Here is a 27921-nt window from a genome sequence, read left to right on the forward strand (position 1 = left end):
AACAGGAAACAGTCAAACACAGAAACAGAGCATCAAGATGCTTCCAGCATCATCAAAGAAAGAAAACCGGGACCTGAGAGATAAAGTCCCTAGACACAGTCTCCAGTGAGGGGCAAGGAGGGACGGTCAGCCTACACCATAATGCCCATGAACTTTATTGTGATGCTGTCCATATCAGGATGGAAAATCTCTTTGCTTTGATTCCCTGCTCTTCAATCAACCTTATGATGATTACATTAACTTCCTAAATTATTTACACTCAAGTATTTGGAAAGTTACCTTGGATGGGGAATAAGACTGTTCCAATTAGTGGAATGGGATACACCCGATTTAAATAAAGGGATTAAATATTCAACCTCTTGAGAGTTCGGTTACTTAGTGTCAGTCCCTCTGAGCCTGAGTCAATCACTCGGATAATGGAGAGGTCAAATTTCTACAGTTGTGGAGATGATCGTCAGGATAGATTAGAAAATTAGCAAGATAATGTTGTAAGGTCATATCATCGTCTTAGAATTTTTGCCCTTTAACATTCATAATAGAAGAGAAGGTTTCTAGAAATGTGATATATGTTAAATTCCAGGACTAAAAAGAATCTGACTTTTTTGCTGATACTGGACAAATGTACTTGGTTTGAAGTGGTATCAATAGTTCTATGTTCTCATGAGTCTTTAGGTATAGACTCACTCATACAAGAAACGAAGTCCCTGAAGGAAGTCCATTAGTGAGAAGAACCTTGTGTGAGCATGAAGAATTATGCCTGGGTTTGATGGTAGCTTCTGTGATTCCCGTCTGCAGTGAGCTCCTTCTGTTCCATCCTATACCATGTGGTCACGTTGTCATTGTTCCACTGGAGTAGCTGTGCATTGACTCTAGGGTTCCATATTCCTCTAGAGAAGAAATCTTAACAACACTGCTTCTGGTCTTACTGGAAATGCTTAGAATCACAACCTGTTCATTCTATGAATCAATATTGCCCTTGAGCTCACTGAATAGTGCTTAAGGGAAGAAAAATAAAATAGCACTAGCAGAGAAGAAGGAAAAATATTCATGTTTTAGAGTAGCTGTTTAAATCTATTATCTAGAGTCATAGAAGTCTTATGAATTTCTAATTAAATCTTATCATTTATTTATAAGGCAACTGAAGTTTGCAGCAATTAAATGACTTACCTAAGCTCTATAGCTACTTAGCAGAAGAACCAGAGTTACAGTCCATATCTTCTTCTTTATTATTATTATTATTTAGTTTACAATATTGTATTGGTTTTGCCATTCTGATGCCCAATGCAACGTTCGTTTTACAACACAATAACCAGAAACCTAGAGGTGGAAAGAAATTGTTCTAGTACCTAATTGAATCTTCTACCGACACATACTCTTCTGTCCCACACCGAACTCCATTCTATACTTTTGGTCCCCAATTTAGGGGAAGCTGACCTCTGGTGAGGCTCACTAGAAGATCAAGCAAAGAGGTTTAAGGTAGGACTTCTGAGGGCAAGTCTTTCCCTGAACCACTGATCCACGCTTTGTTCCGTGTCAATACTTCTTCCTCAGCAGCTGGTAGCCCACGGAAGGGAAGAACATGGAAGCACTAATTTGCACATACAAGTCCCAATTTTTCCTGGTTAAAAAAAAGTTGAGATTTTTTTTCCTGCCGGATTGCCCTGATGAGCTGTAAAGTTCTGCAGTTAAGTGTTTAATTCTGCTTTTTCTGAGAAAACTTAGGTACCACTGAGTACCTAAGTCATAACCTGAGTATCACCCAGCAGGAGTTCCCTTAATGCAAGCTGCTTTTTGATGCTTTCTAGGTGAATTTTATTCTCCCAGAGAACCAGAGAGAAAAGAATTATTAGAGTCTTATCATTAAACATTCACCAAGTGTCTTTTACGTGCAGGGTACAGCATGGGAGACAAAACACAATTCCTTACATTTAAATATCATTTTTTAAAGTTGACAAAAGACTTCCAGGATTTGGAATTCTCACTTGGACTTTGTCTCCAAAGTCTATGAGGTGAGATAAACAGCATTAGATCCCTTTCAGGAATGAGGACACCATCCTTGGAAAAGAAAGATTATTTCCTTGATGACTCAGATGGAAAAGAATCTTCCTGCAATGCAGGAGACCCGAGTTCAATCCCTGAGTCACAAAGATCCCCTGGAGAAGGGAATGGCTACCCACTCCAGTATTCTTGCCTGGGAAATCCCATGGACAGAGGAGCCTGGCGGGCTACAGTCCATGGGGTCGCGAAGAGTTGGACATGACTGAGTGACTACCACTTTCACTTTCTTTCAACCAGCTGACAAGTATTAGAATATGGCTTTAAAGCCAAACCCTTGACTATGGTCTCCTGGAAATCCACCCACATGGGCCAGTCTCAGTATATTGTTACTGTCAGTGAAAACGCCCAGAAACCGAACCTTGGTTGCACAATAACAGAAGTTCTTCGTAAGCATTATTCAAATATTCTAAAGCCATTCATAAGCTCAGCAACTCTTCTTTAAATCCTTTCCTCCCATCTATTTTTTTCTACTTCTCAGCTCCTCCTGCCACTCTTCCCCCAAACTCCCAGGAAAACCGCTACAGTCTCAGGCAGTCCCCTGTCCTGTCCAGTCCCTTTTTCTACCAGTCCTGCATTTCAACAGTCCAAACAACCAATGAAACTAAACATAAACCATCCCCAGGAAAGGGTGTCCAGGGAAGGAAGAAATCAGATGGACATGCCCAGAACTGTCGGTAGAGACAGCAGGAGGGGAAGTGGTAGCCTAACCCACATTTTAGTGCCTTCTTTCAATGAATAGTTGTGGATACCCATCAGGCGTCAAGGATATAGTGGTAAACAACACATCTGAAAAGTTCTTCCCTCAAGGAACTCAACTTCCAATGGAGAAAGACAAAAGTGCAGTGTGTGTTAGATACACAGCGATTATGGGGGAAAAAATAAACCAAAAAAAGAATTAGAAGGTGCTGAAGGAAAGGAATGCTATTAAATTGTCCTGCCATGTAACTATTGTTGTTGTTTGGTTGTTAAGTCACGTCTGACTCTTTACGACCCCATGGACTGCAGCATACCAAGCTTACCTGTCCCTCACTATCTCCCGGAGTTTGCTCAAGCTCATGTCCATTGATTCAGTGATGCCATCCAACATCTCATTCTCTGTCAACCCCTTCTCTGGCGCTCGTTCTTTCCCAGCTTCAGGATCTTTTCCAATGAGTCACCTCTTCGCATCGAGTGGCCAAATATTGGAGCTTCAGATTCAGCATCATTCCTTCCAGTGAACACTTGGAGTTATTTCCTTTAGGATTGACTTGTTTGACTTCCTTGCTGTCCAAGGAACTCTCAAGAGTCTAATCCAGCACCACGATTCAAAGGCATCAATTCCTCAGCGCTCAACCTTCTTTATGGTTCAACTCTCACATCTGTACATGACTACTGGAAAAACTACAGCTTTGACTAGACAGATCTTTGTTGGCAAAGTGATGTCTTTGCCTTTTAATATGCTGTCCAGGTTTGTCATAGCTTTTCTTCCAAAGAGCAAGCATCTTTTACTTTTGTGGCTGCTGTCACTGTCTGCAGTGATTCTGGATTCCAAGAAAATAAAATCTGTCACTGTTTGCACTTTCCTCCATCTATTTGCCATGAAGTGATGGAACTGGATGCCATGATCTTAGTTTTTTGAATGTTGAGTTTTAAGCCAGCTTTTTCACTCTCCTCTTGCATGCTCATTAAGAGGCTCTTTAGTTCCTCTTCACTTTCTGCCATTAGGGTGGTATCATCTGCATATTTGAGGTTGTTGTTGCTATTTCTCCCAGGAATATTGATTCCAGCTTGTAATTCATCCAGCCCAGCATTTCGTATGAGGTACTATGCAGAGAAGTTAACTCTACTACTGCCCAAAGTACCTGTAAATCTTTTTGTGATTCTGAGAGTTACCCCATGAGACTGATCAGAACACACAGTCTCCTACCTAATTCCTCTGATATTCAAAGCTAGCCATTATCACCATGCCCCCCACCAAAGGTCTCTCCCCTAAGCAGCCTCGAATCCTTAACTTCTTCTCCTAAGGACCTGATTTCAAATCTGTTTGTCACTCTGTGTATGATCACTTACATATTCCTTACATATAGTATCCAGAATAAATGTAACGTTATCACCTGTAGGACACCTACAAGGGCAGAATAGGGAAAGCTAGCAACCCTTCTTTTCTAAACTGCATATGCCCTAAGGTTACATTTGTTCTTTTTGTGGCTGCTTCATACTCTTTAACTCCTACTGTTTGTGTCCCTAAAATTCCTAATCCCATGCCACATGGGTTAACTGAACAAGTGACGGCTTCTCCATCCTGTACTTGTGCACTTAGCATCTGAGAGCTAGTTGTGGGCCTTCAAATTTATCCTGGTTCAGTTTCATCCTGTCAGATTCAACTCTTCTTACCAGACTGTGAAGATCTTTTTTGGCTCATCCCAACAGATTTACTACTCATCCCAGCATTCTGTCATCTAAAAATAAGATGAGCCATCTTCACCTAAGTCATGGAGTAGAATACCAAGCAGGATGCTGCGAGATCTTCTTTCCAGATCCCTTCATTATCATCATCACCATCCATCAGACAATGTGTCTTGTTCTTTATTTTGTCTATAAAACCTCTTGATCACTGCCTGGTAGACATATAAGCAAAGTCAACCACATTTTTATCTGATCAGTATTTCAAAGTAGAAAATCAAGTTGATCTGACATGTCCTGTTTCTTGGGAACTGCCCTGTTCCTATTCTCTCTGAGGTGCTCACAAGCCCCCATCACAAGATCCTGTCCTGTGATCTCACCTAGAATCAACCTCAAGCTCATCCAGCTGTAGCTTGTGAAATCTACTTCCTTTTTTGAAAAATCAAAATGCCATTTGCCATCTTTAATTTTCAAGCTGCTCTCCTCTTTTTCCAGATTCCTTAGCCATTGATCATGACTGAGTATTCACATTTTCAGTGTTTTCTCAGTGTCTAGGAGAAATTGTCCAAACAACCGGGTTTTAACTCATTTTGGTTAACGTATTCTATCCTCTTGGGCTTTCACTCCCACAACCCCATATCCTATTTATTCACTTCAGTTCTGAGATCATCTTTTTTGACCAAGAAGACAAGAACAATATAAGAGTTGAGAATTTATATTTTCTTAGTATTTCACCATATTGTAAAACAGGTCCCATACCACAGGCTTGGGCTTCTCTGTAAACATTTTTCTTGTTTCTAAAATATAACTAGAAATTCATCCCTATTTCTCACAGTAGTCTTCACTGTCTGAGTTTTGAACAAGCCTTAGGTCATTCTTTCCATTATGATTCCATTTTTATGAACCCCTAACATTCCCCTTGGATTTTGAAGGAGGCCCTCACTGACCATCACACCCTCCTCCTGAACTGGATGGTCCCTCTGGTTCCCTCACAGCACCAGGTACCACCACTGCCACCACCCCTCATGGTCAACTGTGTTGCAGCATACAGAAGGGTCAATGAGTATTTATTGAAGGGTGTTCATTGCAAGGGTTGATGTTGAAGCTGAAACTCCAATACTTTGGCCACCTGATGCGAAGAGCTGGGAAAGATTGAGGGCAGGAGGAGAAGGGGACAACAGGGGATGAGATGGTTGGATGGCATTGCCGACTCGATGGACATGGGTTTGGGTAGACTCCGGGAGTTGGTGATGGATAGGGAGGCCTGGCATGCTGCGGTTCATGGTGTCGCAAAGAGTTGGACATGACTGAGTGACTGAACTGAACTGAACACAGAGGGCGAAACAGAAGGTAGGGAGCATCTTCAGCAAGGAGGACCCAAGAAACATGAACAGAAAAACTCAAAGGCTATTAGGAAGAGAGTGACTGGGCAAGTTTGTCTAAAGGAGGAGTTACCATAGGAAATGGTGGAGTATATGCTGGAAAGGTCATTGAATCATGATGCTAGGGCCTTTGAATGCCAGGCTAAAGAACTGGGACTTTATTCTGTTTGTCCCAGGGAAAGACCTTCATGGATACACATTTTCAGTTGTATTGAGCTAATAAATCTGGTATGCATTTTTAAGTTGTATTGGGATATATCCTAGGGAGTCACCCAATTTAGTGTCAAGTGGGTCTCTGGTCTTGCATGCTCTAAATATTCACAGTGAAATTGAGGTCATTGAGGCATCCAGAAAAATAAGTTTCTAGTCAAAAAAAAAATTAATTGCTAGATGAACAGATGTCACTCAACTTACTTGAATCCTTTTATTAGTGATCAGTTTATTCATTTTAATAATTTGTTAAACTTTCTAACTCTGGGTGATAAGAAGCAATTTAAGATGAACCTTCAGAGAAACAAAATACCATGTATGAGCTTGACCATAATACTTTATGACTGCTACCATGGAAACCAACAGCAGTTCCTCTCGCTGGGACATAAATTTTACGTAAATTGGACTTCCTTCTTAAACTGGGCTCTTGTTCAGTGCAATCATTGGCAACACAATGTAACTCAAGGAGTCTGCCTGGCTCATGAATTCAAAATGTGGCATTTAAAAAATAGCCTATAAACATGCATGTCATTAAAGCATTTATTTGCTTTAGTTTCAGGTACATAAATTCCTGGCGTTTCTGCTCGAAAAGTCCTGACAGCTGAAACAGCAGGAATTCATGAACCAGTAAGTTATTCTTAGAAAAGCCACTCAGTATAAAGGATATCAGATGGGCTCATATCTCAGCTCTGAATTAAAAGAGGACATCACTTGCCAAATTGTCCCATTTCCAAATTTCCCCCTCACATTCACCAAGTTACTATTCTGTAAAAAAGAAAGCAGATACTGGAGGATCAAGCTAAAATTCAGCAGCCTAAGTCTGAAACAGGGGACCTGGGACTCTAGTTCTCCATAGGGTGCCAGCAAACTGACTCAATAGAAGATTAGAGGCTGTTTATTATTTAAGAAATTGGGAATCTTAACTCATGTCAGTGAAGGCAGATAGACTGAACACATCAGGTGAGTCACACAGCTCAAAAGCACAAGGTCAGATTCACAATGTCTGACTGCCCCCACCTCTTCAAGATTAACAATGTGTAGGTAAAATGCACAGTACTGCACTTTTGACTTAATGATCTTAAATGAAATATTGCAGAAATAGCACTAGTTAGGTGGTAAATTTTATATTTAAGAGAAACTTCAAATGCACATACTACTGTATACTTTCTCCATTTTCATTTGCTATTGTAATATAATTCACCATATTAGCTTTAATGACATCACTCCAGGGGCTCTGAAAATGCTAAAATAGATATTGATCTCTTCTGTTTTAGAACTCTAAAGCAAAAGCAGAATTTATGCTACAACGTGAAGCATCTCCTGATAGGCACGTTGCATCAGAGAGGGAGGAATGGAATGGCACAAGTGCTTACTGGGTTTCAAGTTCGCTTTGTAGCATTGAAATTGATGCTTTGCATGCCGCTGTAGCTGTAATGCTTGTGCTCTGTGACACCCATATTTTCCACATGGTGGTACACAGAGAAAATGACAATATTTGTTTGATTCTGGGGGTATAAGATGGGTTTGTTAATAACTGGAAGCTAATCTTGGCTTTACTTTGCCACCTTGGAGAAGGAAATGGCAACCCACTCCTGTATTCTTGTCTGGAGAATCCCATGGAGAGAGGAGCCTGGTAGGCTAGAGTCCACGGGGTTGCAAAGAGTTGGACACGACTGAGCAACTTCACTTTCACTTTCACTTTGAGGACTGAGGGCATCAACCTGCCCGCACACCTGTAACATTCATGACCCAAAGGCTGGGAAGCTCTGATGAGGAATAATCGTGGCATAACAAAATTCAGAATAGAGCCAAATGCCGAATGAACAAGGCCACGATCTACCCAGAGTTTTGCAGTGAAGGAGCATAACAATAAGAAAGTGTTGTAAAATATTTTAAGAACCAGGAATTCCCTGGCCATCCAGTGGCTAGGACACCTAAGCGTCCATTGCCGGGGGCACGGGTTCAATACTGCAAGCCACGTGGCAAAACAAACAAAACAAAACCTCAGGAACCAAAACAAATCAAAACAAGAGATAGGGAAGCTACTCAGAAGATTATACAGACATTAGTTACTATTAATAGAGCTATTATTTCCTGCCTAAAGATCTTTAGAAAATATGAATTCAGGGCTAACCTCCCATTGTTTAATGAGCACAGGAAATAGAAATTATTTACTCAGATACTCCTGAAAGAGGGCTTCCCAGGTGGCTCAGCAGGAAAGAATCCACCTGCCAAGACAGAAGAAGAGAGTTCAGTCCCTAGGTTGGGAAGATCCCCTGGAGAAGGAAATGGCAACCCACTCCAGTATTCTTGCCTGGGAAATCCCATGGACAGAGGAGCCTGGTGGTCTACCATCTATGAGGTCAGGTCACAAAAGAGTCAGACATGACTTAGAAACTAAAACAAGCAACAAGCTCATAAAAGTGCTATTATCAAATCCATGCGCTGTTGCTAGATTGAGGTTAAGTAGATCATGACCCTGTGAGCTAATCTTGGTGCACTGGTCCCAGTTCAGCCACTTGTGACCTTGAACACCTCTCTAATTTGCTGTGTGCTTCTCACTCTGCATCTTGAAACAGATCAAAGTTAAGACTTGCCCTAACCTTTTTTCATGTGAGTGGAATGAAAAGAAATGAGGAGTTGAAGGGAAAACTCTGGTACTGAAAGAGTGAGGAAGCTCAGCAGTGAGAACCTGGCTAATCTCACTTGATGGGCAACTCCTGCAAGTCAGAGAAGAAAGGTCACCAGGGTGCCAGCAAGACTGGCTCCTTGCTCACACACAAGGCACGGACTTTGGTGGGTTCAAGTCAGAGATGCCGGCATCTCACGGCACGGGTGCTCTCAGAACATCAGGTGCTGGCTAGATCCACAGCCTTCTCTCACAGGCGGTGCTCCTACCTCCCAACGTGAGACTAGGACTTAGGACTTTATGAGCTGGTTTCACAAGTCATCTTTAGGTGAACAAAGTGGACAGCACATTCAACAACCTAACAAAGTATGAGCACCCTAATCACATGACTCTCCTATCTCATTCGTATCAGATTCCTCCAGAGGAACTGTATTACATATATATCCAGGAAAGCATTCTTTGGATTACATAACCTGCAAATACTGTGAGTAACTTTTTTCATAATTATATCTTGAGTACAACTTTAAGTAAAGATTAAAAGGGTAGAATGATATTTTGTTAAAGGCTCGGCTGTGGATGTAAAGAGGGAGCGATAGGTTTTCAGAAAGTACCTAGAATAGTTGTTACACTGAAAGAATTACTAAAAAAAAAAAATCCTAGTTTTACCAGAAGATAGATATGAAGGCTGTCTTTAATCTTGTCTCCTCAAGTTTGGGTCATTTCTACAATATTTTATCATATTTTTTCTAACCCTTGCTAACTTCACCTTTATGGGGCTTCCCTGGTGGCTCAGTAATAAAGAATCCTGCTGCAATGCAGGAGATGCAGGTTCGATCCCTGAGTTGGGAAGATCCCCTGGAGGAGGAAAAGGCAACCCAGTCCAGTATTCTTGCCTGGGAAATCCCATGGACAGAGGAGTATGGTGGGCTACAGTCCATGGGGGTCACAAAGAGTCAGACACAACTTAGTGCATACTTTCTTAAAACAACAGTGTACAAAGGAGGTGAGCTAAAGCAAAAATCACCTCACACGTTTATCCTACTATTCCACGCTAAGGTCATATAATACCCCAGTGCATTATTTTTGGCCACTTTCCTGGTGCTGGCCCTGGTGCTTGTTACACTGGGCTTGGGATCATCTGTATCTGCTGGTTGTCCTTGGTTTTCTCCCCTTGCCCATCCAGTTGAGTGCTGCCAGAGACAGATGTCCATACTTCATAATCGTTAACAGAGGCTCATATTCTAATTATATGTGACTAAAATGGAGTATTAAGTTTGCCTCATTGATTCACCCATCCTATTTGCAGATATCTCAACCACAACTGCATTACAACTCTCAGACCTGGAGTCTTCAAAGACTTACATCAGCTGACTTGGCTGTAAGTATTCTAGCTTTTCTTCTCTGGGATCACAGTCCTAACGATACTCATCAAGGCTCATAGTTTCCATCTATTTATGTATCTTGCTTATCATCCCAGTTTTTCTGCTTGTCACATAATCTGGAGCACGTTGCTCTGGCAGTTCAGATCATGGCATGCTAGATGGTAGCTGTGTGAAGAGACATCAGTGCTGTGCTTTCTCAGGTGGGCTTCTGTGCCCAGCGGTAGGCTTGCTAAGTCATCCATCCATCTAGTGTTTACCTGTAACAGGAGTCTCAGCCCGGCTGTCTGTTGGCCTTCTGGCCCAGATAATTCTTCGGCTGGGCCGGGAGGGTGGGGTGGGGGTGGGGCGGAGTGGAGGAGGGGTAGACGGGTGGGGCTAGTCCTGTGTGTTTTTGGATGGTCAGCACTCTCTGTGGTGTCTACCCCACAAGATGTCAATAGTACTGGCTCCCAGAGTCGTGCCAATCAAAAATGTTTCCAGACCATCCCAAATGTCCCTTGGGAGAAAGAGTGCCCTCTGTTGAAAACCACTGACCTAGAAAGTAAGCAAGTTGAGGACTTTTAGATTTCTAGAGAATGTATAGAAACAACTGAAAACATGAGAGCTTGTAGTGTTTCATCACTTACCTGGCTGAGCCACCAGCTCCATCCCAGGGAGTCTTTTATCAGAGGTCCACGTTTTCATCAGGGGAGATAAACAAGGGCAGTTAGAAGGCTGTGTCCGTTTTCCCATTTTCTCTAGGTCAGCCTGGTCCAGAGGAAAAGCCAGGACTTCAGTTTCATCCAGATCCTTGTGTATGCCATAGCCCTGTGCTTTATGTTCCAGGCAATTTTCTTTTTTTTTTTTAATTTTACATAATTGTATTAGTTTTGCCAAATATCAAAATGAATCTGCCACAGGTATACATGTGTTCCCCATCCTGAATTTCCTAGGCCTCTTTTTCCTCTTTATTTTTTTTCCTAATGCCATTTTTGTAATTAAACTTTTTATTTTGTATTAGAATATAGCCAATTAACAATGTTGTGATGGTTTCAGGTGAACAGAGAAGGGACTCAGTCATACATATACAGGTATCCATTCTCCCCCAAACTCCCCTCCCATCCAGGCTGACTCATAACATTGAACAGAGTTCCCTGTGCTATATAGTAGGTCCTTGTTGGTCATCCACTTAAAATACAGTGACTGTATTGACTATAGCCCCCCAGGCTCCTCTGTCCATGGGATTCTCCAGGCAAGAATACTGGAGTGGGTTGCCATGCCCTCTTCCAGGGGATCTTCCTGGCCCAGGGATCAAACTTGCATCTCCTGCATTGCAGCAGAATTCTTTACCACTGAGCCACCAGGGAAGCCCCTTAAATATAGCAGTGTAAACTATAATTATAATTCCTTTTTTTCTAAGAGGGATGTTGTGAGAATTATATATGTAAAGTGCCATATGCAAAATGCTTGTCATATAGTAGGTGTTCAGTGAGCTTCCTTCTCAGAATCCGACCCTCAGATTCCTCCGAGGGCAAGGGGAAATGGTAGCTGGCTTTGAAGGCAACAAGAGAAAAGAAGTCATATTTCCCCTTATAGTAATTTTTTCCTAGGAAAATACCATATAGAGTTTAAAACGGTGATTTGAATTTGTAAATCTTTTCACTCTTTCACCCTCAAAGCTCCCAATAAGTTTGTTTGCATTCATTTAAATTCCATGAGTCTAAGGAATCACTTCCTAAGAATTCTTTTTCATTCATTCTTCATTCAGTCAATCAGTAGGTCAAAGCATTTATGGAGCCCATAATCAGCCAATAAATAAGAACAGCTTGTCCTGACCCATGTATCTAGAGGCGGAGGGTCTTAAGTCCAAAGGGAGGTGGATGAAGGGAATGAAGACCACCAGGATGGACTTGATAAGTGCTGGGGGAAGTGGGGGTTTGGAAGAAAGTGCTTCTCCAACCACAGTGGGGAGGAAAAGCTCTCTGGGAAGAGACATGAGCCAAGTGTGGACAGACAGGAAGGAGGAGAGCAGGTGTTGGGGGAGGCAGGATTGACATGACCTTTTATTTCTTCCTGGTTGTATTTCACAAACATCTCTAACATTGGAAATGTTTGTGATGTGTTTTGTCAGAATTCTAGATGACAATCCCATAAGCAGAATTTCACAGCGGTTGTTTACTGGATTAAATTCCTTGTTTTTCTTGTAAGTATTCATCTACCTTTCAATCCATCTGTCTATGAATTGCAATGACATCTAAAACTAGCTTACGAAAAAGAGCTTTAAGAAAATCAAGTCTCTAAGATTTCTATTTGTCTAAACATTTGCTGTATTTCAAGCCACAATTACTGTTGCTACTTCCTGGCCGTGGCTCATGGCATATTTTAAGCCTACTAGTTCATTTCCTTTTAATCTCCTTTCATTCCTTTTAGTTTTAAGGCATGTTTTCATTTGCCATGGTTGACCAAAGATAGTATTCATTTTTATCTTCTTACTACATTTAAATCTGTCAGAATCTCCCCAGAGTTCAGCTCCAGCTACATTTTTTAACAAAGGAAAATGTGTCTTTGCCCAGCAAGAGCCACTGAAAATTCCAAAATCTTTGTCTTAGCAACTAAACTTTTCTCATCATTACATTTTCCGTGTTTATTAATAGACTGGGATGGTTTATCAGCAAGGGATTATTATGCTCCTTTACAACTGATCATATAGCATCGTTAATTTTCCATTTGTGAAAAGCAATATCATAAATTTCCATTTGTGAAATGGGATATCACAATATCATAAATTAATCGTGCAACTTAATGTTCTCATGAGTTGTCTTCTTCCCCAAATGTCCCCCCTCCCCACTGTCATCACTTCTTAGATTTAATGCAGTTTCCAATGTGACCTTTTAATGCCATAAATGATTAGCATTTCTCTTAAAGGGAAACTTTGGATGTATGATGCTGGAAATGATCGTAACTTTGAAGTTTACAAGGAAAATTACCATGAACTTCAAAACTATTACCCAATATACTTTTGTTTCATCTCACAAAGTCATACTGTTTCAAATTTATTCCTAGGTCATGTATCACACTTATACATTCATAGTTTCTCTGACATCTGCTCCCTTATCCATGCCTCATGTGTATCTAGAGACCATTTTGAAGGGGTAGTTATGTTTATGGTTTTCATCCTAATATATTGATTTTAACATGCAAGTTTTCCAGTTGTGGAAATAGTGAAAACACCGTCCCTAAAGTGGCATGTCATTTTGTCTCTAATCAACCTCTTCTGCGTGTAAAGGTCCATGGTGAACAACCACTTACAAGTCCTTCCGAAGCAGATGTGCGCCCAAATGCCTCAGCTCAACTGGATGTGAGTATAAGCTTAGTGGCTGATTTATTAATCGACCAGATTCAGAAAGCTAGCCCTGCAGTTAATTCACAATTACACAGAGAGCTCATCTGTGCTTTTATTTCTAAAACCAAAATCTGATCATGTCCCTTCTGGGCTTAAAACCATATTATATATAATTTTATTTATTTGGTTGTGCTGGATCTTTGACATTGCACTTGGACTTTCTCTAGTTGCCTCATGCAGGGGGCTCCTCTCATGGCAGTGGCCTCTCTCATGTGGAGCACGGGCTCCAGAGGACAGGCTCGCTGCTTGTGGTGCACGGGCTTAGTTGTTACACAGCATGTGGAATCTTCTCGGATCAGGGATTGAACCCATGTCTCCTTCATTGGCTGGAGGAATCTTATCCACTGCGCCACCAGGGAAGTCGTATTTGGACTTTCAAGGGACCACAGTGTTTATTTGTAATTGCTATATTTTAAGAGCGAAAAAAAAAGTTGAGTTCCCTCAAGTCCTCCAAGATGGTTTAAATAGGAATTTTTATTAAGGTTAAGTTAATTAACAATAATGTAGACATTTGAAACATTAAACATCAGATGTTCTAAGATGCAAAAAGTAAGATAGGATTTTAAAGGCAATCCAAAGGAATTGGTAATTTTAGTGTGAGTGTGAGGAAGGTTCAGAGGCAGCAATATAGCTACTGTCTGGACCTGGAAGACTGTAGGACGCCGATCATAAAAAGAATTAGGAGACTTGGCAGAACAGCCGACCCTCTCATTCCTCGGCGCTGCTGGGAGCGGTCATGTCAGGGTGTTCCTGAGGTTGTTCCCTGACGACGTGGCTGCTGCTGTCATAAGGCTCACCTGCGTAATCTCTCCCCCAGGGCCACTCCAGCATCAGCAGGCATCACAAATAGCTCAGGGACGTCAGATAGACGGCTGGACCTCAGTCCTAGGGTTTCTGATTTAGTGGGTCTGGGAGAGCCTGGGAATCTGAACTTTTAACAAGCTCCCATGTGATGTGGAGGCTTGGTCCTGGGCACCCTTGGAGCAGCTCTGCTTTCAGCGTCAGCACCACAGAGGGAGGTAGAAAGAATGGACATTTTCTATCACATGACTTGGAGTCTGCATCCTGACTCTGGCATCCAGTATTTGGAAGGCAAACTAGACTGAGTTTCTCCTTCAGCAAAACAGAGACACAGATATCCACCTGATGTTGGGAGGACATGAGAATTTAACCATCTGTGATGCCATGGCTAAGTGTCTAGGAATCCGATTCAGGCAGATCTGAGTTAGAGGGTCAGTTCTACCACTCAGTAGCTGTGCGACCACAAGAAAAGTGAATTTCCAAAGTCCTCAGATTCCTCAAATTATTACCTCAAATGGGAGGTAATAATGCCAGCTTCTCAGGAGGGTGTGTTATGCATGCGGAACAGCCCCTGACACTGTGAAAGCCCAATAAATGGAGTGGCTGCTATTATGGTGGCAGCATTATGAGAATTAATAGCATGATATCCAGCATAGGGAAACATTCACTAAATAGTGGGCTGCCCTTTTGCTCAGTTTTTTTTTTTTAAGTTCTAAAATTAATTGGAAGGGGAAAAGAAGCAGAATGTTAATTATACTGATCATGCAATAATTAGGAGGAAAGCCTAAAAAATTGGAATGAAGTAAAAATAAAGTTTGAAACTGTTACATCACTGACAAATGGCTTTAAACATATGATTTGTGCAGAAACATTAAAAAAAATTTTTTCCCTCCATGCCTTTTAGGGATTTGGAAGGCAACGGAATAAAATTCCTCACGAATTCCACCTTTCTGTCGTGCAGTTCTCTCACAGTGCTGTAAGTATACAACGGTGAATGAGGGGAAATCTAGCAGCTTTGGAAATCAAAAGAAAACATTGACAAGGAATTTCAAAGTATGTTTTGTTTACAGCCTTGGTCTGAAACTACAGTACTGGAAAATGCACACATGGATGGTGGGGCCAAGCCTTATGATTAGCTGCCAACCATTTAAGCTTCCTTCTTTCTGAGGGCAGTCGTTATTTCTGTGCACCCCCGCAGCTGACCTGGTACCATGGTCACCAAGGAAATGAGATAATGTGTGTGAAAGTGGTTAGTGTTGCTGCCAGTGACACATCACTTAATATTTCTCTCTTTAAAGAAAAAAAGTTTATTCTAAAGAGAAGAATTTCAAACATATTCTGGTTGGGCAAAGATTCTGATTGCTGTTTTGTGTTTTTTACGAGGGCAGGAAGGCAGATGGATCAGTTAATTGGCACATTTGCGTGGTAAGCTTAAAAACCCAAAAATGTGCTTTTGCTTTCATCACAGTTCTCCATATATAGTTAGTGCTCAGTAATGTTTGTTGCTTGGATGGGTAGTTGGAAAAGAAAAATCATTGTATATCCGTTTGTGGTGGTCCAACCACTTTTCACCAACAGAAAGAGACAAAGCTATTGCCAGGTAACAAATTAATCAATCAGATTGAAGATTAGCATACTCAGTAAGGAAAGAGGGTGTCCCACATAGGAGATGGGTAATGAGAGAGAGCTCTGGAAAACTAAATGAATGACACCCAGGCCTTCTATTTCATAGCTCCATGTAGCTTTTGAGTCACCTTCATACTCATTTGGTGACTTCCCTGGTGGCTCAGATGGTAAAGCGTCTGCCTACAATGGGGAAGACCCAAGTTTGATCCCTGGGTTGGGAAGATCCTCTGGAGAAGGAAATGGCAACCCACTCCAGTACTCTTGCCACAGACAGAGAATGTGGTAAGCTACAGTCCATGGGGTCGCAAAGAGTCGGACACAACTGAGAGACTTCATTTTCACACTCATTATCTCATTTGTTAACACCTCTGTAAGGCGGTCAGTCGCCAACCCCCTCTTTTTTGCCATTTGTCCTGGAAGATTCCATTTCAAACAGAGGAAATGTAAAACCAGTGTTCCCCCACCCCCAATTTAAAATCAGTTTGTGGCCCAAATGGGGTTGGTTTACGCTTTGCTCTTTCTGAGCCTTCTTCTTGTAAGGAAGGTGCCTTGCTCAAAGATCCTCTCGAAGCCTTCTCTGAGAATCATTAACAGGGCCCAAATTTGACATTCTGTGTGTGTATGTTGGGAAAAGAAAAGCTTTCTAAAATAATCAGAATCCAAACAAAGTACAGCTCTGTAGCCCACGCTTGGCGCCTCAAGTTCCGTGTGGCAGCATGTCCTGGAGCCAGTGAGCATATGGAGACACTGTCAGTGGGAAACTGCCGCCTGTGTCCCACTCCAGAACATGCCTCGCCTTGAGGTTTATTAAATTACAGCCAGATCAATGGCATTTCCCAATGAGAACTGATTACTACAGCAGACTCAGACCAACAGTGCTGACTCTCACCATGTCTTACAGGTTTCTGCCTAGAAATCAAATTGGTTTTGTTCCAGAGAAGACATTTTCTTCATTAAAAAATTTAGGAGAACTGTAAGTAGCATTGTCTACTAGGAAAAATATGATTGCTTCTTCAAGATTACAAATTGAAATGACTAGTGAGACTGCTTTTTCACTAGTAGCAATCAAAATCCTGTAGACTGATATTCAAAATCAATTAAGAAAACCAGCACTATCCTGAAAACAAATTAAAATCAGACAGTGGGCTTGATATGGATTTAGCCTACTCTGATTTCCCTGCCTGTTTTCTTTGGGTGATTTCATATATGTGTGTGTTTGGGAGTAAATACGTTTTCCATGGCCCCTTAAACTCACAGATTGTATCGCTGACAGCTGGAGTACAATTAATTCTCTGTTGAAGTTTGCTGAATGAATAATGGACTGAATGAAATAATATTAATTAGCTATAACTAAGCAAAGGAATGAACATGCTTATTATCCCTTAAGAATTTATGACTTCTAGAAAAAAATGAAGCAAACAGAAATGTCTAGAAAGATGAAATAGTATTAATTAGTTATAACTAAACAAAGTAATGAACATGCTTATTATCCCTTAAGAATTTATGACTTCTAGAACAAATGAAGCAAACAGAAATGTCTAGAAAGAGGATTAGGCTCACTGAAAAATATTCAGAGAGCTCATGTACATTTTTCCATTCAAATATATATTTTGTAGATCTAAGCCTTTTGAAAATCATCTGTCTTGCTATTAATTCATTGCTGCCCATGAAGTAGGGCATCACTGGAGTTTAAAATTGTCTGTGACATTACAAATAGGGTAGAGATCTCCTCCTCCTGATCTGAAGTCTAAAAAATGGAAATCCATTTCTTAATCATCTTCTCCCCCATTCTTTATACCGTGTTTTGAAATCCAGAAAGGATGAGAAAAATAGTTCAGTAAGAGTAATTTGAAAAATACTTATGAATAAGATAATTTAATCTAATAATGAGCATCATAAACCAAACCCACACATATTTATTAAGTGCCTACGAAGTACATATCACTGTATTAGAACTAAAATGCTACCATTTTATGGCAAAAAATAAAAGACAGGTCACTCCTTTCTCACAGAGGAATTCCTAATCAGACCTTGGAGGATGGATGTGGATTTGGGTTATAGGAGTGAGATGGAGGAGTAGCCCAGGACAAACAAAAATGTGTTTTTATACAAACTTAAGAAAACAGTGGTATGAAGTCCACATTTGGAAGATTTTCCTAATCCTCCTCTTATTCTACACTTAGGCAAAGCGCTCCCTCAAAAAAAGAGCCTAATTAAGAGATGCTAGTTTTCCTTTTTTTAGCACCACCAATAATTCATTCCAATCCAGACAGCATCAGCATGATGGAAGAAATTCAGAACTAAATAGAATGAACTTGAACAGGGCATTTATATTTCTTAAGCTGACAAAAATGTCAGATAATTTTACTGTGCCTCCATGACCATAAACCCCTCCTGGAGAGGAATAAGTCCATGTAGGTGAGATCACTCAGATCCTTTTCACGCAGAAGACTACTTTATCTCTCAAGGTAGCACTTGGCAGGACGTTTTCTAGGTGTATGAGGTCGTCGTCCTCTTGCTCTGTTGTCAGGCTCCCTCTGATCTGTGCACACCTGAGGCTTTCCTCTGAGCCGCGGCCCACATGGGCTCCTTGCACCTGGAGCACCAGACCAGAACACCAGCTGGCAGTCTGTCTACACTTGGATGTCATGACAGCACCGCAAAAGCCATCTTTTGAAGTTAATTTACAGATGACCCTTACCCCACAGCTTGCTTCTTCCCCTCGACTCTCCCGTCTTAGTCAAATGATCATTCTTCCTGGCAGCCTGGCTGGAAGAGTGCTCCCTTCCTTCTACCTCTCTTGACATTTGATATCTCTTGATATCCCATCAACCCGTAAGTCCTGCCAGTGCCTCCTTAAACCCTCAGCAGCTCTCACCTGGTCCAGGGTCAGAGGTCCCCCTCCTCTCAATCTCTGCCTTTTCGTTTTATCTTTCATTCTTCTAACAGAATTACCATACCATAACCCAGAGCATATTTTGCCACTGTCCTGTTTAACATTCACCCTGCTTGTTGCCTGTGATAAGGCAAAGTCTTTAATGAGGATCTCAAACATTAATGTTCAGAGAAATCACAGGGGATTCTGGCTTTAAATGCATATTACCAGGCCCCTTCCAGAGATTCAGGCGTGATGGTTATGGAATGGCCCCAGCAAGGTGCTCTTCTTACAAGCATCCTTGATTCAGATGCCTAAATTGTACTCTGAGAAATGCTGCCTTGGGAAGTATTCTCAGCCTTCCCATTTTGACTCCACTCTCTTTTCTGGGCTCACCTCCTCTATGTCTTGCCATCCTTTCATCCACACTAGACCACTTACTGACTCCTGATGGTGTCACCGACTTTTAGCATCTGTCCTCTGGTCCCACTTCATCCTCACCTGAATACCTGCTCTCCTTTGACTCCACCTATACAAATCATCAGTTCAGTTGCTCAGTTGTATCCAACTCTTTGCAGTGCCATGGACTGCAGCACGCCAGGCTTCCCTGTCCATCACTAACTCCTGGAGCTTACTCAAACTCATGTTCACAGAGTCGGTGATGCCATCCAACCATCTCATCCTCTATAGTCCCCTTCTCCTCCCGCCATCAATCTTTCCTAGCATCAGGGTCTTTTCCAGTGACTCAGTTCTTCGCATCAGGTGGCCAAGGACAAAGTATTGGACTTTCAGCTTCAGCATCAGTCCTTCCAATAAATATTCAGGACTGATTTCCTTTAGGGTGGACTGGTTGGATCTCCTTGCAGGCCAAGGGATTCTCAAGAGTCTTCTCCAACACCACAGTTCAAAAGCATCAAATCTTCAGTGCTCAACTTTCTTTATAGTCCAACTCTTACATCCGTACGTGACTACTGGAAAAACCATAGCTTTGACTAGATGGACCTTTGTTGGCAAAGTAATGTCTCTGCTTTTTAATATGCTGTCTAGGTTGGTCATAGCTTTTCTTCCAAGGAGCAAGCGTCTTTTAATTTCATGGCTGCAGTCACCATCTGCAGTGATTTTAGAGCCAAAAAAATAAAAGTCTGCCACTGTTTCCACTGTTTCCCCATCTATTTGCCATGAAGTGATAGGACCAGATGCCATGATCTTAGTTTTCTGAATGTTGAGCTTTAAGACAACATTTTCACTCTCCTCTTTTACTTTCATCAAGAGGCTCTTTAGTTCTTCTTTGTTTTCTGCCTTGAGGGTGGTGACATCTGCGTATCTGAGGTTATTGATATTTCTCCCAGCAATCTTGATTCCAGCTTGTGCTTCATCCAGCCCAGAGTTTCTCATGATGTACTCTGCATATAAGTTAAATAAGCAGGGTGACAATATACAGCCTTGAAGCACTCCTTTTCCTATTTGGAACCAGTCTGTTGTTCCATGTCTAGTTCTAACTGTTGCTTCCTGACCTGCATACAGATTTCTCAGGAGGCAGGTCAGGTGGTCTGGTATTCCTATCTCTTGAGGAATTTTCCATAGTTTGTTGTGATCCACACAGTCAAAGGCTTTGGTATAGTCAATATAGCAGAAGTAGATGTTTTTCTGGAACTCTCTCGCTTTTTTGATGATCCAGCGGATGTTGGCAATTTGATCTCTGGTTCCTCTGCCTTTTCTAAATCCAGGTTGAACATCTGGAAGTTCACAGTTCACATACTCTTGAAGCCTGACTTGGAGAATTTTGAGCACTACTTTGCTAGCGTGTGAGATGAGTGCAATTGTGCGGTTGTTTGAGCATTCTTTGTCATTGCCTTTCTTTGGGACTGGAATGAAAACTGACCTTTTCCAGTCCTGTGGCCACTGCTGAGTTTTCCAAATTTGCTGACCTACTGAGTGCAGCACTTTCACAACCTCATCTTTTAGGATTTAAAATAGCTAAACAGGAATTCCATCACCTCCACTAGCTTTGTTCATAGTGATGCTTCCTAAGGACCACTTGACTTTGCATTCCAAGATGTCTGACTCTAGGTGAATGATCACACCATCGTGGTTATCTGGGTCATGAAGATCTTTTTTGTATAGTTCTTCTGTGTATTCTTGCCACCTCTTCTTAATGTCTTCTGTTTCTGTTAGGTCCATACCATTTCTGTCCTTTATTGAGCCCATCTTTGCATGAAATGTTCCCTTGGTATCTCTAATTTTCTTGAAGAGATCTCTAGTCTTTCCCATTCTATTGTTTTCCTCTATTTATTTGCACTGGTCACTGAGGAAGGCTTTCTAATATCTCCTTGCTATTCTTTGGAACTCTGCATTCAAATGGGTATATCTTTCCTTTTCTCCTTTGCCTTCTGCGTCTTTTCTTTTCTCAGCTATTTGTAAGGCCTCCTTAGACAACCATTTTGCCTTTTGCATTTCTTTTTCTTGGGGACAGTCTTGATCCCTGCCTCCTGTACAATATCATGAACCTCTGTCCATAGCTCTTCAGGCACTCTGTCTATCAGATCTAATCCTTTGAATCTATTTGTCACTTCCACTATATAATCATAAGGGATTTGATTTAGGTCGTACCTGAATGGTCTAGTGGTTTTCCCTACTTTCTTCTATCTAAATCTGAATTTGGCAATAAAGAGTTCATGATCTGAGCCACTGTCTGCTCCCAGTCTTGTTTTTGCTGACTGTATAGAGCTTCTCCATCTTTGGCTGCAAAGAATATAATCAATCTGATTTCAGTGTCCACCATCTGGTGATGTCCATATGTAGAGTCTTCTCTTGTGTTCTTGGAAGAGGGTGTTTGCTATGACCAGTGAGTGCTCTTGGCAAAATTCTGTTAGCCTTTGACCTGCTTCATTTTGTACCCCAAGGCCAAATTTGCCTGTTACACCTGGTATCTCTTGACTTCCTACTTTTGCATTCCAGTCCCCTATAATGAAAAGGACATCTTTTTTGGGTGTTTGTTCAAAAGGTCTTGTAGGTCTTCATAGAACCATTCAACTTCAACTTCTTCAGCATTATTGGTCAGGGCATAGACTTAGATTACTGTGATATTGAATGATTTGCCTTGGAAATAAACAGAGATCATTCTGTCGTTTTTGAGATTGCATCCAGGTACTTCATTTTGGACTCTTTTGTTGACTATAATGGCTATTCTGTTTCTTCTAAGGGATTCTACAAATCATTAAGCTTTGCTCAAACACTCTATAATTTCCCACGCCAAGTTTGATGAGTCCTTCCTCTGTTTTTAATCTGTACTTCCGTAGTAGCCCTTGTTTCTATCTTTTCTTATTTTATAATCTAGTTTTTAAATTCTAAGCTTTTTTAGAGAATGAATTTTCACAGTTATTTGTAACTCCTGTATATCCATCAGGAGCACCATACATCAGAAACAGATCTTTTGTTTGACTCCTAGGCAATTTCATATCTTCATATCTTTAACACCTTCTCTGGCTCAGAAGGATATTTTGGACTCGAAAAGATTCCTGATTCCTTCTTTACCCTGACAAATCTTGTTTTCACATTCTCTAGAAACGCTTCCCTGCGATTCTTTCTGGATTGGACAGCCCTATTAGAGTCAGATCTAAAGTCTCAATTTCTTCTAAAAAAAAATAGCACCATGTAAAAATAGACGAAAAATATGTGAACTTATCCATTCAGGATTATCTGGGTGGATATTACATGGTCAAAACTCTTAGGTGGAATGCAAAATACGTGGAAGACACTGGTCTTGACCTCAGAAAGCTTCTAATGTAGTTGGGTAAACAAGATATCACGTATGTGAACCAAATAGGAATCGTAGAAACAAGGAATGGTTGAAGGTACAAAAAGTACCTAAAACAGAGGAAACTAACAAAAGTAGACCTTGAAGCTAGATTGGGAATGTGTTGGAGAGGAGCTGAGAGGAAATTCCAGACTGAAACTGGATAAGCAGAATGTCACCCGTCTGAGAGTGGTAGAAAACATACCCATTTTGGCTGAATCACATGGCTTAGTTGCGTAACAAGCTCTCAGATTGGTTAAAGTGGATTGTATTTTCTGTTATGTCAAAGGGGATGATGAAGTTGTGAGGAGTAACAACTATGGCATTTATTTTCATTGTAATTGCTTTGGGATTTTCACTGTCACCAACAGGGACCTGTCGAGCAATATGATATCGGAGCTACCACCCCACATTTTCAAAGACCTGAAATGTCTACAGAAACTGTAAGTTCTTCCCACCCCCGTCATCAGAGTTAAATGGCAACATCTTGAGTTTCCAAAATAATAACATCCTGATGCTTCTTTCCTCCTCCCTTCTAATGGTACAAAAGGAATCTGTCGTCCAATCCTCTTTTGTATCTCCACAAGAGCCAGTTTGGAAGTCTTAAACAACTTCAGTCTTTGTAAGTGAAATGTAACAGTATGTTGATTGTGATGTTAGTGGGTTGCTTTACTCAGAACCACCTTTATTTATAAATGAGTGTTTGGCACACAGGAGGGCTTTTACTGTGAGCATGCATTGTCAGACAGTTGTGAATATCATGGTTATCGAATGACAAACAGAATCTCATTTTTTACCATTCAGTGTATAAAGACCATTTCTGGGTTTGAAGCTACACACAGCTCCTTCCTGAAAACAGGATTCTCATGGAAAAATCTCATCTACGGTTCTCACAAAGATTTAAATTTGCAATAGTTTCATCACTAAGTAGTTGGTTAAAAAAATTTTTTTAAGACTTCTCTACTTTTTCCCTTTCTTCTTTCCTACAGCAATCTACTTGATATCAATCTGCAGAGCATGCTTTTTACTTTTCAAACAGTAAATAAAAATTACTCCACAAATATGAACATTCTGACAAATAGCAGTGTTTTACAATTTCAAATGTACTAGATTTCAAATGGTGCCAAGAACTCTGCCAGTTAGTCCTAAAACCTCAACAATTCCTTTCCTATAAAAAGCCACTGTTGATCAAAGCTTTTCTTTGTCCCCCACAAAGGACATACTACCTTACCTGATCTCAGCCAAAAGCTTTTCTTCATTTAATTCCAAAAACCATTCCTTAATACCACTTTTTATTCTTGATAAATAGTTTTCTATTGGAAATTAATAGAAGATTTAGATTCTCTCCCAGTAGGTATTAGTGAACATCCAGTGATGAAAAAGTCTTGGTTCCTGCTCTCAAGAAGCTAGAATATTAAACACATATATGTATATATATATATGTGTATATATGTGTATATATATGTATATATGTGTGTGTGTGTGTATATATATAGGAATCATATATATATATATATATATATATATGCTCCCCTGGTGGCTCAGACTGTAAAGAATCGTCCTGCAATGGACCTGAGTTCGATCCCTGGGTTGGGAACGTTCCCTGGAGAAGGGAATGACTACCCACTCCTGTATACTTGCCTAGAGAATTCCGCAGACAGAGGAGCCTGGTGGGCTATAGTCCACGAGGTCGCAAAGAGTCAGACACAACCAAGCAACTAACATGATGATGATAATATATATGTATTACATATATATATAATATATATATGTATATATAATACATTGTTCTTAAGTATAAGGAAAAGGCCTGAGGATGTGGACCAAATGATTTTCCCTTCACTCACCACATACTGAATTCTAAAAACCAAAATATTATTACACATCCTGCCTTTCTGAAAGATAATTCAAAGTAGTAATTTACTACTTTGTAAATTTATTCCATATGTCTCTTTCTTCTTTTCTTTTCTTTCTTTATTGCTTCATTTCCTATTCTCTAAAGATTCATTTACACATTTATTTTACAAACATTTATTGGCCAACATAATCATAGCACGGTCTTGGGCACTCAGTATACAGTAGCCTCTGCTCTTTTGAAAACTACAGGGCATTCACCAAATAATCACATAACCTGTGTAATGGTGAAGCTACGATAAGTCCAAAAGAAAGCTAGAGATCAAAAGAAAGAAAAGAGAGAAAAATTCTTTAAAAAGGACTCCAGAGTTTTCTGTAGGAAGGGCCCTGTTCAGGAGTAATAGTTGTTCCCCAAGTCTCATTTCTGACCATCAAAGTCCTCAATGAGCAATGGACAACTTGGAACCTTGTCAAGAAATCCTTATTCTGATTTGCCCAAAAGAAACTGAATGAGAATCGCGCATTTTTCAAAATAAGCCTTAAAAGGAATAGGTTTCTGTCTTCCTAGATTATCCTCTTTCTACCTACATTTCCTGAGAACATGAAGACTCCTCTAAATCATGTCATCCTAAAGAGTCTTCAAAGAATCCACATTTAAAGAAGCTTCTGGATAAATGAGGAGTGTTGGGGGTTACCATTGGAGCCCCCTGAGGACGTTTTATGAGGCTGGAGGAGTGAAAGGAATTATGCTTCCCACTGTGGTCTGAGAAAGCAATTGCCCTGAATCAGAGTTCCTCTTACCACTCTCATGGTTTTCCACCTTGAAGACACATAGGCCAGGAAGAAATGACTCTATTTAAATCTGGTTTCTGACAAAACTCACTTAGGTAATGTTCTCAGGTTGAAAATATCAGCCCCTATCTGAAATCCTGTAACTCATATTGTTTGGTTTATGAGATCAAGCTACAGAGCCAATTTCACAATCAGACAAATCACAGCTGCAATTTTTACATCAAAAAAAATGAATGAAAGTGTTTTATTAGAAGGTAGTTCTGCATGTGAAAGTGACAAAATCAACTCCAAGTTATGGGAGGCATAAATAGAAATGGCAATTTTCTAAAATGGTTTATTGAAAAATTTTCATCCTATTTTGAATTGATAACAGAAGATTTTGAAGCATGGTTTTTAAGATTGACAAAGAAAACAATGATTAAAAAGTTAAACCCTAAAATCAAGAAACCTATTGTGCCTATTTTCCAGAGACCTGGAAAGGATAGAGATTCCGAATATAAACACATGGATGTTTCAACCCATGAAGAATCTTTCCTACATGTATGTATGTATGAAAGAACAGAGAAGAAAATATGGTGAAATGTTACAGATGCTCTAGCGTAAACTGTCTAATGTATCACTGCAATGTGTTTTTATGCAAGAAAAAGTCTTTTTTATTGAGAACTTTTTAATTTTGTCACCTTTGGTCCCTGTTCAAATAGAGTTCAATATTATGATGTGCCGACATGAATGACACTTCTCTCTGGAAACACGCTGTTTATCCAATTGAGGCCCAATAAGAGATCAGGGTACCAGAATGCCACATATTACACAAGATGAAGTCACTGGCTAATGGTACTCAAGAGACCTGGAAACATTAATTCACCTCACATGAGTGAGCAGTCGGCCACTCTAAGATTTGAGCCCTTAGGAAGAAAGATGCTATATAAATTCCAGGTGTTGTTTCTGTTACTGAGTGCACTGCAAAATGGAGGTAATTCATCTTTATAGTAGTTTTTGATAAGTCACGTTAATATATTTGGCTAAAGTGCACTGTGTAAGTTGTGTTAATATATGTGTATATGACATGATCATTTCTTTATCAACTGTGTAACCTATATGTTCTGATTTCAAAAATTAACCCTTGTCATCCACAACAATAGGGAGGATTCGATGTAAGATATCAAGTTGGGTGCAGCAAGTGGCTGAAATGGTTAGTGTGAAGGTGCACTTTGGGGAGAACATTTTGTTTATGTTTATGCAGCAGGACTGATTACCCAAAGACAAGTATTCGATGTACATCCAAATGGTTTTCATAACTTCTCCTTCTGTGGCTCCAGTAGATAAATATTTAATGAGGCTAGCGTTTCCTTGTTGCGGGCAGAATGTGAGGTCTTCTTAGAAAAGAGAAATTAAACCTTTGTAGAATTTGATGGAGAAGCAGCTGCTTTAAATGTGAACCTTGGGTTGAGGTCAAGAAGGACCCAACAATTAACAGAAAGTGTGTGAACGTGGTTCCTTCCCTACTAAGGGACCTAGTGATTCTCCTTTCATCTTCCTTGTCCATCGTTTATTGAAATACCTCCACCTGCCCACCTGCCCTGGTCACAGCGTGCAGAGAGGCTGGACCACTGCTATTTGAGGACTGGGGTACCTGACACAGCCAGAGCTAAACCATTCATCTGCTTGTCTAACACATGTGTGTGCCCAGGGCCTCCCTCAGGCCAGGGGGAACACAGGGATCAGCAGGAGAGAGAAGAATCTGCCCCATGGAGCTTCCATGGAGCTTCGGGAGCCAGAAAGTAAACTAGGAAACAAATAAATGATGAAGAAATGCTGGGAAGGAAAGTATTGCGAGTTCAAGGGATGGAGGAAGGGAATGTGGATGGTTCCCCCAGAAGTCAGAGATGTGACAGTCAAGCAGCCCTGAATGGAGGAAGGCAATTCTGGGGGGAGGTTCTTGCAGGCAGAGGGAAAAGGAAAAGCAGCACACTGAAAAGAAGGTGAACCTGCTTGTCTGAGAATCAGAAGAAAGCCCACGTGTCTGGGTGGAGGGAACATGGTCAGGAAGTGGTGAAATGATCAGGGTAGCCAGGGGTCCAATCACAGGAGGCCTGGAAGCCAGGCAAAGTAAAGCTTTCTTTAACGTGCTAGTTTAGCAAAATTGAATGAACAGATAAAAAAAAAAAGAAAAGATTAGATGAGAAAGGAAGCGAAAGAAATGGTAAATGAATACAAAAATAGAACGAGTTTTATGGGAGAAAATCCTAAAAATAACATGTTTGGAGAATGACCTTAAATCCAAATGACCTCCCCGGTTTAAACCCTTGAAGATTGCACACACTTAGATCATAAACACACCAATCACAGACGAGCCTGTATTTTCCTCTTGAAATGGTTTAAGTCCTTCCAGGCCCTGACCAGGAATCTGTGTAGCTGCTTCTCCTACTCGCTACCATGAGACTGAATTTTCCTAGTCTCACGGACCCTCCCTTCCTGCCCCTACCAGGGAAAAGAAGGCTAGTTTAAGGGAATAGACTTAAAAGTAAGTATGTTTTTAGTGAGAATCTTAACATCCCAAACCCAAGCCCCTGAAGGTTTGTTAAATATCAGTTTCACAATGGCCATCAACTTCTTATAACACCCCCAGAGAACCACCCAATGTGGCAGGGAAAATTAGAGCCCTGGAGACTTCCCATTCTCACGTCCTTGCCACAGATCCCGTGTTCTTCAGGTTCTTCACCTTAAAGGAAGAACACTGCCTAGAGTAAAG

The 27921-nt window shown here is 40.7% G+C and overlaps 1 protein-coding gene across 1 annotated transcript in view; it reads left to right on the plus strand.

Moving 5' to 3' along the window:
* RXFP2 (relaxin family peptide receptor 2) overlaps positions 1 to 27921 on the plus strand; it is a 97189-nt gene that overhangs the window by 59830 nt on the left and 9438 nt on the right. The window contains exons 7-15 of the mRNA XM_025263075.1: positions 9074 to 9145; positions 9968 to 10039; positions 12154 to 12225; positions 13309 to 13380; positions 15131 to 15202; positions 16754 to 16825; positions 22895 to 22966; positions 23074 to 23145; positions 25638 to 25709. Of these exons, the coding sequence (XP_025118860.1) occupies positions 9074 to 9145; positions 9968 to 10039; positions 12154 to 12225; positions 13309 to 13380; positions 15131 to 15202; positions 16754 to 16825; positions 22895 to 22966; positions 23074 to 23145; positions 25638 to 25709 (648 nt within the window). The remainder of the gene's footprint in view (positions 1 to 9073; positions 9146 to 9967; positions 10040 to 12153; positions 12226 to 13308; positions 13381 to 15130; positions 15203 to 16753; positions 16826 to 22894; positions 22967 to 23073; positions 23146 to 25637; positions 25710 to 27921) is intronic.

The sequence above is a fragment of the Bubalus bubalis genome, chromosome 13 (assembly GCF_019923935.1).
Source record: "Bubalus bubalis isolate 160015118507 breed Murrah chromosome 13, NDDB_SH_1, whole genome shotgun sequence".
Classification (NCBI taxonomy): domain Eukaryota; kingdom Metazoa; phylum Chordata; class Mammalia; order Artiodactyla; family Bovidae; genus Bubalus; species Bubalus bubalis.